The following is a 9,761-nucleotide window of genomic DNA, read 5'->3' as shown; positions in this document are numbered from 1 at the left end:
GAATTGAAGATCGACCCCGGGTTTGATCAAACCTGGATACGAGGTTAGAAAACCCGTCTTCGAGGTTACCGAGCCCATGAGAGCATAATTGACCCCGATTCCGAATGAGCCCGAGGTAACGTGGTCGGACCAGATAATGGAAGGCCGAAATATCAGTAACCGGTCGGATATCACGGCGAGAATCTCTGCATGTATCAATGAGGAACCGGTTAATTAGCAAATCATGAGATTTTTCACCTTTTATAGAATTGTACCTAAAGTAGGATTCCCCTACTATATAAAGGGGGTCTGATTATTTCCAAGACACATTGTAACATACATCTCAAAGCATTATAATATTATTTTCTTTCTGCAAGCTACGTTCTTCTGTATTCGACATCATTTGAATCACATTCGGGTCGAGTGAGACCTATTTTCCGAGGCTATAACTGTTCAAATCACACGATTTCAATTTACTTTATATTGGTTGCTTATTTATAATTCAATCTAGCGCTTTGTGTCAGATTAATCCACGTATCCTTAAAACCACTTATAATTTCAATTGCTATCCAATTTTGATGGTAAACATTAGGTGCTATATTAGGCAGAGATAATGTAATCTCATAAAAAATCTTTACAGTACTGGCATATATAAGTTAAGAAAATCCACATATACCTACAGAAATAACCAAAATTTTAAACAAAAGCAGTAGGGACAGCGGAATCACCGAATCAATATAGTTGGGTTTTTTAAATACTCCAATCAATATGTCACTCGTACATTTGCTGCTATAAAATACACAGAACTTAACTCGTGATGCTGCTTGGAATCACAAAACTTGGCCACCCAGAAAATCCACTTTATCTGTTGTCAACTTGTCATCGCAAACCCCCCCCCCCCCCCCCCCCGGCCGAATCAAACCCTACCAAAAATCCAAACACACAGACATATCACTAAAAAGGGATTGAACTAATACACATCTATAGGAGTATCTGAATTCTTTCACATGTATCCAGGTCATTTGCCAATTTCTAAATTTAAAGCACTAATTTTGTTTTTCAATTATCTTGGTTCCCAGTCAATGCAAAGCAGCCATGCCAGACCTATGTGATCTTCAAATCCATGTCAATGGCCAACAAACATTCTTTATCCACGAGGTAAAAAAGAACCAATCTTGAAACTCCTATTTTTCATTCTTTCATTCAAGTATATATACATACATACTTTTGCCTTCTTGTGTTGCAGAAAGTACTTTCAAGATTCTGTGGGAAGTTGAGGAAGATAATAAAGGAAGAGAAGAGGAGAAGTCAGATAAGGAAATCAGGCATAGAGATTGATGATTTCCCAGGTGGGGCTGAAGGCTTTGAATTGGTTTCAAGATTCTGTTACAACAACGGCAGCATCATAATAACTGTCTCAAATGTGTCACTCCTCCATTGCTGTGCTGTCTCTCTTGGGATGACAGAGAAATTGTCCTCTTGCAATCTCTTGCATCAAACTGAGACTTTTCTTGAAGGATTGTTTTACTGGTCATGGGCTGATATTCTCACATCTCTCAGGACTTGTGAATCTTTCTTCTCATTTGCAGATTCTTGTGGCCTAATTCAGAAGCTCATGAATTCACTTCTTGCCAAGATTGCTCAGAATTCTGATGTTAGTGTCCTTTTTGCTTCGTCCTCTTCATCTTCCTCTTCTCCAGATACTCCTAATGGCCTCTTCCTCAGAACCCCTTCTTCTTCTTCATCATCAAACAAAGCTGCTTGGTGGTTTGAGGACTTAACCATTTTATCCCCTAAAATAATACAACAGTTTCTCAAGACTTTAGGGGCTTTTGGGAGTGACAACAACAACTTAGTCCTCACTAGATTTCTTCTTCATTATTTGAAAACAGCAACCCAGTGCAAAGGTAATAACAACAATCTGATTTCAAGATCAGAGTACACTGGTCTAGCAGATACAGCAGTTCATGGAGTTGTTTTGATGGGAAAGACAGCATTTTCTTGCAGAAGTCTGTTTTGGGTACTGAGAATTGTTTCTGGATTTGGGCTTAGCAGAGAATGCAAGGCTGGATTGGAGAAATTAATAGGGGGATTGCTTGATCAAGCAACCTTAGATGATTTGCTAATTTGTGGGCATAATGGGGATGCTTATGATGTTAATCTTGTGGTGAGATTGATTAGATTGTTTGTTCATCATGATAAAGTTGTTTGTATACCAAGAATGATGAAAGTTGGAAGGTTGATAGATAATTACTTGAGAGAGATAGCACCTGACCAAAGCCTAAAAATCTCAAAATTCCTCGCCATAGCTGAGAGTTTGCCAGATTATGCAAGGGATAGCTTTGATGGGGTCTACAGAGCCATTGATATCTATCTTGAGGTAATTAGTGCTCGCTCTATCTCAATTTACGTGACACATTTATTTATTTAAGAACAAATTAATTTTAAATATTTTATTTTACCCTTAGTTGAAATGATTTATTGGAACATTTAACTTGTTTTAAATCATAAGTTTCAAATTCTTTTTATCTTTCTTAAGAGGAGTACTAGATATTCTCTTTCCACTTCTTGTCAATGAATGCTAGCTACTGGTCACTTTAGTTTTAGATAGCATGTTTCGAGGGTTGGACAAGAGCTAAAATATATGGGATAAGACAAAAATGAGGTTTTCCCAACAAGGAAATTGTTTTCAACTTTAGTTTTTCATGTGGTGGAAATTGTTTAAATGTTTAGGGAAAATAAGGTGTAAAAGGTACAACCTAAACTTACAAGTAGAAGACAAGCAAAGTTTGCATTATTGAACACAGTGTGTCCCACAGAGTACTACAAGTGGAATTTTAAGCTTTAGCTAAATGACTAGTACATTTTCATTGATGAATACATATAATTGCTGCTTTCCTCGTAGTTTTAGCTGTCATCTGAGATATTGCTGCATTTCCTCGTAATTTTAGCTGTCTTCTGGGAGTACTAAAGTACCAATGGTCATTTTTCTGAAGAAGGTGAAACATAATTTTTTTTGTTCTTTTTCTCTCTTTGTTCTTTTTGAAGGGGAAAAGGGTTGTACTAAACCGACAGTCTAAAAAAGAAAACACCAGTTTTTAAATTATTGGTACTTTTTCAGCATTATTAATTGGAAAATCAACAATATGCATCTAAGGAAGCTTGCATAATTTTGGGTTTGAGAAGACATATAGAAGTATTGAAATGATGGTTTTTTATAAATTAAACAATAAGTAGTAGGATCATGATTTGAGCTTAAATAGAGAACTTAAGATTCATATAATTGCTTCTAACTTGTTTGGAATTGAAAGGTAATTATTATTGTTATACCGAAAAGTAGTAGGGTCAATTGAAGGTTGTATAGGAACTTATGAATTAGTACATTTCCAACCCATTGAGTTTTAAGTTGCGGACCTACCTCTCTTGGTATGTCCTATCTGTGTAGGTAGGAGTAGGACCAAGAAGACCTAATACCAATATGATTCTTGGACAGTACTTGTTGAAGTCATTGGGAGATCTGTACCAGAAATTGTGTAGGTAGTTTAATTTCAATTAGATTTTCCCTTGTCATTTACCTAATTAATTCTTTTTCGTTTTGTATAAGGTGGTGTCATGACCAATTTGTATGCACGTCAATTACTTCACCAAATATTTATTGTCTTTCATTAGCATAATTACGGAGTAACTCTTTTTATCAAGATTTAGGTAGAGAAGTAAAATCACTTTATTTGCTATGTCTACTTTTCTCCTTTTTGTCTTTGCGATGTCGTGTCCTTAAAGGAGCCATTTTCCCTCACTAAAAGTAACTTATTGAATCCCAGATATACTCAATAATTACTGATACAAAACTTGCAAATTTATCAAACAATATGAGCATATGTGAGTTACCCGTGACTATCTAAATATAGTCAAACATAGGTTACATGACAAGACTGACACTACAACTCATTCATGCACACTTATTTACAGTAAATTATGATAGTTGCAATTAAAGATAACATGGTCTCATCACTCATGCACATTTTATTGCAGTCTCATCCAGCCTTTCCATTAGAAGAAAGATCAAGACTATGCAGATGTCTCAACTATGACAAGCTAAGCCTTGAAGCATGCAAAGACCTTGCAAAAAACCCAAGAATTCCACCAAGAATTGCCGTTCAGGCACTTGCTTCTCAGGGTTCAAATTTTGTGAAGGAAAAAGATACAAAAAAGAATAATATTAAAAATCCTAGCAGCATGAAAAATAGTACTCAAATGGATTTGTACAAGAAAAATAAGAATGAGAGCTCTAGTACTAATGCGAGTGATCATCATCAGAGCTTCTCTCCTGTAGATGATGGAGAAGATGCAGAGAGTGAGCATATGAGACTAAATCTGCAAAGAATGCAATGGAAAGTTGTGGAATTGGAGAAAGTTTGTCGGGAGATGAAAGGCCAAATGTCAAGAATGGTGAAAACCCCTTCACATAATAGAGCTTTACCTAGGCTTTGTTGAATTGAATTCCCAGCTCAATATATTTTTATTTTTTTTAAAAGCAAATTAAAAAGAGAGTGACATATATTGATAATTCATATATGTGGTAATTTTTTTCCATTTGTATGCTTTAAAAGCACGTATTGTCAATTTCATTTTCATATTCCAAATTCTACACCTGTAAAGTTTTCTGTGCATGCCAATTCAGAATTCTCTGTTTGTATAACTGTTTTATGACTTAAAATTATCCCGCTTTCTTAGTATATAACGTGTATGTGAACACCCGCGCACTCAAAGGGAAGAAACTAGGAAATGTGGCCAAGATCGGTAATTTTTTTTTTTTTTTTTTTTTGAGAAAGATTTTGGATAACAAAGTGAAATCTCATGTACAACGTATATGATATTAGTACTGAAAATATAAAGAGTACACCGTGAATTTTATATTCTATGTTAATTATGTAATACATATTATTATCCTTTTCTATAAGATTCATGTATACCCAAAGTATGTTCAAATTATCTCCAATTTGCATTGTTGTTTAAGGTTTATTTTCATGTACAACGAAATTCACATGAAAGTGCAAAAGACATGGTATAACATAGTATAAGAATAAGATCTTTTAATTTAATGCTTAATAGTTGTATTAAAGTTAAATATATGGAAATGGTTTTAGCTGGTGTGACTCAAACTGATTCAATGTCTAAATGAGACAAAACCAAATGGATGCTTCCATTTGATCACTTGTGACTTGACAACTTGTGAATATAAATCCCCTTAAAATACAAAAATCAAATACTCCAGTAATCATGTGAACTATGATGCCAAATTTCGCAAAAGAAAAATCAAGAATGAAGCCAAAACCATTCGACCCGTGATTGGTACAACCAACTAATTTACATGTTCAGAAAAGCAACCGATAAACTTTAAATGAGAATTTTTTTCATTGGTAAATGATTGACTAAAAAAAGACGTATCAAGAATGCATGATTAGTTGAACGATGAAGGAGAAGAAAAGGGTGGCTCAATGAAAAATGTTACTTAAAACCGTTTTTAAGTAAGATATTTTACTTATTAATAGTAATATGTACAAGATCAAAGAAAATAAAAATAGAGATTGACAGGATCCCAATCTGAGCGCCTCGCTAGAGACGGGTCCAGGATTTTGAGAAGATAGGAATACGATTATAAAAAGATTGATCCAGAATATTAATTTTGCGGGTTGAATCTTTAGTTCTTAATATTGCACCCATAGACTTTGGAAATTAATTGTTCAAAATTAATTTTTTTTAATTATATCTATATTTAATATCAAAATATTGGGATCAGTTGAACCCATTGATTATATGGTACAGTATTCGCCTACTAGTTTTAATATGCATATTTTGTTTAATCATATAAGATTTTACGCTGACAAAAGAAGAACCAAAATTTCATGTATGAAAATTTTGAAAGAATAAACCAAACAAAAAAAGAAAGAAAAAGAAAAGTACTTAATTAATACTGATAAGTAATGCGAGAGTGGTTTTGATGATTTGTCAAACTTCATAGATAACCAGATAGGAACCGGATACACCTTGTGCTCTTTGCAACATACCATGTTGACTGGTTTAATTCACAGGGAAAACAAATGAGGGAATATGATTACATTTTCAAGTAAACACATGCGAGTTTGCTCATGCCACTTACAAACATGATTACATTTTAGAGTTAGAAACTCTCATCATGCGGAGATCCTTAATATTTCAATGCAACTACTCCCATTCGTGTGGAGATCCTTTACATTTCAATGCAATTGCTCCCATCAAGTGGAGATACTTTACATTTCAATGCAACTACTCCCATCATGCGAAGACACATTCTACATTACAAGTCAACTACTCCCATCGCGCGGAGACACCTAACGTGAGGAGACTTAATGCTCCAACAACTGCAAAACGGTACACAACCCGGCTAACAATAGAATCAAATTCAAGTATCCCGTTGTCTCAATCCCAAATAACAACTAGCCGGCAGCTAGGTATCATCATTCTTGCATCATTTACATCACATCTTAACATATTTGCATTACAATATAAGGGTATGTGTGTATTTTATTTTTGTATGAACGGACTTCGCAACGTGGAACTTCTTCTAAGCAGCAAACCAAGCTACAACGCTAAGAAGGACAACAAACTCATAAGCGGGCCAAGGATCCAAGCTCAAACTCAAATACGATCAGTGAAACTCTAATTCTTCAAGTCTTTCAAATCAGGCCATAATTAAGAGCCGGCATGGGTACCAAGTCTTTCGTCTCGTAGTATCGTCATAATACGATACTGGGGCAAATCTTATGAGCAATGCCTCCTCCAAATCATCGCTCCAGAACTACATGAGGCCTGATCCTCGTTAAGCCCGAGGTATGTAAGCAATTCAAATCCAGAATTAGGCCCCAACTCCCCAAAATTCTCCTGGAATATTTCTTAACTCCTAATACTAAAACTCATAATCTTCCTTAAACTCATATGTCATTTGTGCAATGTACGCCTGAGGTCGGGACAAAATTGGCATTGGTTCGATTTCTTTGCCCGAAAATTCTTTCATCGTCTCCGGTCCAAGAGGGGCAGCTGTTGACGATCAATTTTGACCCTCCCTTTTAAGATTAATTTATTTATACTTATTGATTTACAATAAATATGTTAAAAATATTTTCTAATGAATAATACCTATTTTATAAAACTTAGTAATTAATAATGTTGAAATTAATAATTTGGTATTACAAAATTATAAGATATATCATACTAACTATTTCGAGACTATTAAAATAACCTTTATACATTAAATAAGTTTTATAATTAGTTAATAAGTCATTCCTTAATTTTTAGTTAATTAGCCTACTATTTCAATAATTCAAAATTAATGTCATAATTTGAAGGAAAAAAGTATTGTTAATAATAATTAATTAATTATAGTAATTAGTAGTGTATTTGATGATTATAATCTATTATGCTTTATTGAAATTATTTAAGTTCATTTAAATTAATTATAAAAGGGTTAAAAACAGATAGTTGCAAATACCCAATTAAATACATAGTGGATATTCTTTAAATTATTTTAGCCCAAAATACCAAGCCCAAAAAGTTCCAGTCCACACAACCCCATCTACTCCACATTGGCAATCCAAGCCACCATCCCTAAGCCAATCAAATTCTGCCACATCACCTGTCTTTACGACTCACACAAAAACACATTTAATATGAGCCGTCCGTTTATTTAATCAACGACCCACGTTCCATCTCCTATTTTTTTTAATTTTAGAAAATATATTCTAACTCAATCTCAATATCAAAACTCGGAAATCTAAGGGTCCACATATTTTGTTATTTTAAAATGTTAAAACTTGAATTATCAGGGCTGTTGATCTAAAGATCCAACTGCCCACATATCCCTCACACGTTTAAACCCAAGGACGACTTATCTCTAACCAAACCCTAATCATTCCCCCATACGACTCAGTCGTCCCCTTTCCCCCTTTCACTCTCTATTCTCTCAGCTCACTAGCTTAAATCAGTCACAAACCTTGCACAAATTTATGCAAGGTCACAAACCAAATGCAGAATCATCCCTATTGTCCACTATGGCCGCGAATCCTGCAGATTTTGTTTCCCCTTTCATCACCCAGATTTTAAATCCCAAATCCAAACCCTAAGACCTAAATTGTGCAAATTGAAACTCAACAATTCTTCCTCTCACCCTTCAAATTGGAGGCATGCATGGAGTTTTCTCAGACTTCGTCATTATCTTTGATGTCCAGATGTCAAATATAGTGATCACTGGATATTGAAGCCTTGACCGGTGGATTCTCGCCCATCAATGGTCGATTCACTCTACCCTCGTGCTCAGGTAAAATCACTACTACTTTTCCCCTCTGTATTTCTATGATTTTCATCCACCTTGCTCACATCACCATCCCTCTGTCACCTTTCACTATCAATTTGAATTTGTTGAACCCTATGTCTTCAATGACCACTATAAATTGGGGCTTTCAATGCTCTCACCAAACAAAAACTTACCATCAAATACAACACAGAAAAACGAAAGAGAATTAAACCCTAGATTGCTCATTGATTTCCTGTTCCTTCTCCGGTTTCGAGTTTGCCTACTATTCAAGTATGAATTCAGATTCTTAACGCATAAAAATAAAAAGCTCTTTGGTTTGGTTTGCTGCCCAAAAAAAGGTTAGTGAATATCAACCTTTCTTCTCTTTTGATTGTTTAATTATATATTATGTTTGTTGTGTTATCTCTTGTTAAATGGCTCTAGCTTTAATATGTTATTGTTGATAATCTCTATATGTTTTGTTATTAATTCATGACTAATCACTGAAATCTAGAACTATAAGGTCCTTAATAGTCTAAAATTAGAGTCATGTACTAGTTAGTTGTTCTGGTAATCCTAATGAGTATGTCGTGAAATAAATTACATATTGTTAAACATCTTAAAGAACTTTCAAATGACCTCAGTAGTTGTTTTAATCTTCAGATGTTCTGCTTTAGTTCTCATGTATGTTATGTTAGTTTGTCTTAGTATTATTGGTATGATTCATTTGATATTCGGCCTAAGTGAATGTAAATACATGATGTTAAGTATAAGGCTATCACTTAATCTAAGTATGGTAGTTTACAATGCTTGAACTGTCTCCTTCTTTAATGTGTCTTCTATGATTATGTAACATTAGAAAATCAATGTAAGAACCTTCTGTTAACTCCCATAACTATTTTATCACATCTATGAACTTCATTGTATGAGATAATATCTCAAAGTAACTGGATAAATCTCTAATGAACCTATAGACTTTAGTTTGTCTGGTGCTACCTACTTAGTTAAGTCATGCCTAGAAACCTGATTGAATACCACATATATATACCTCAGGCCAAAACTGATATGACACATGACCATGCAATCTCATCGTCAATAGTAAACTTCCCCACTTGGCGCGAAGCCATAGGAAACAACATCCAATGATCCATAATACCAACCTTCATAAGCTCGTACAACACCAATCAGCTACCAAAAACCGCTGCACTCTACATGTGAACAACTGAAAGATCAATCAATATATCCCCGTCCTCAGTCTGGACAACACGTTGAGACAATGATCGAGCATCCATGGCCCCCCTTGTAGCCCATCCGCAACATCACAAACCGCCGGTACATAGCTGATACCGAGTGCGCAGCATCATATACGAGTGTATGTAAAGGAATATAAGATATACGCTTCAAGCTGAATCAATGTCGCACGATTAGGAATGAAAGAAGTGGAATTTCGTAA

At 34.8% G+C, this 9,761-nt stretch overlaps 1 protein-coding gene across 1 annotated transcript; it reads left to right on the top strand.

The window, feature by feature from the left end:
* Positions 1-817: 817 nt before the first annotated feature.
* Positions 818-4,627, top strand: LOC109217161 (BTB/POZ domain-containing protein At3g19850-like). Its single transcript, XM_019381388.1, has 3 exons — positions 818-1,137; positions 1,226-2,359; positions 4,012-4,627. The coding sequence occupies exons 1-3, from the start codon at positions 1,075-1,077 to the stop codon at positions 4,471-4,473; spliced, it is 1,659 nt and encodes a 552-aa protein (XP_019236933.1). The 5' UTR covers positions 818-1,074; the 3' UTR covers positions 4,474-4,627.
* Positions 4,628-9,761: the final 5,134 nt, after the last annotated feature.

This window comes from Nicotiana attenuata, unplaced genomic scaffold, assembly GCF_001879085.1.
Source record: "Nicotiana attenuata strain UT unplaced genomic scaffold, NIATTr2, whole genome shotgun sequence".
NCBI classification, from domain to species: domain Eukaryota; kingdom Viridiplantae; phylum Streptophyta; class Magnoliopsida; order Solanales; family Solanaceae; genus Nicotiana; species Nicotiana attenuata.
This window is presented reverse-complemented; position numbering and strand designations above follow the sequence as displayed.

Excerpts from the sequence above, each read along its gene's own strand:
- LOC109217161 (XM_019381388.1), top strand. The coding sequence starts at position 1,075 with ATGCCAGACCTATGTGATCTTCAAATCCATGTCAATGGCCAACAAACA. Across the intron at positions 1,138-1,225 it reads AAACATTCTTTATCCACGAG|AAAGTACTTTCAAGATTCTG; the intron begins GTAAAAAAGAAC and ends CTTGTGTTGCAG. Across the intron at positions 2,360-4,011 it reads CCATTGATATCTATCTTGAG|TCTCATCCAGCCTTTCCATT; the intron begins GTAATTAGTGCT and ends ATTTTATTGCAG.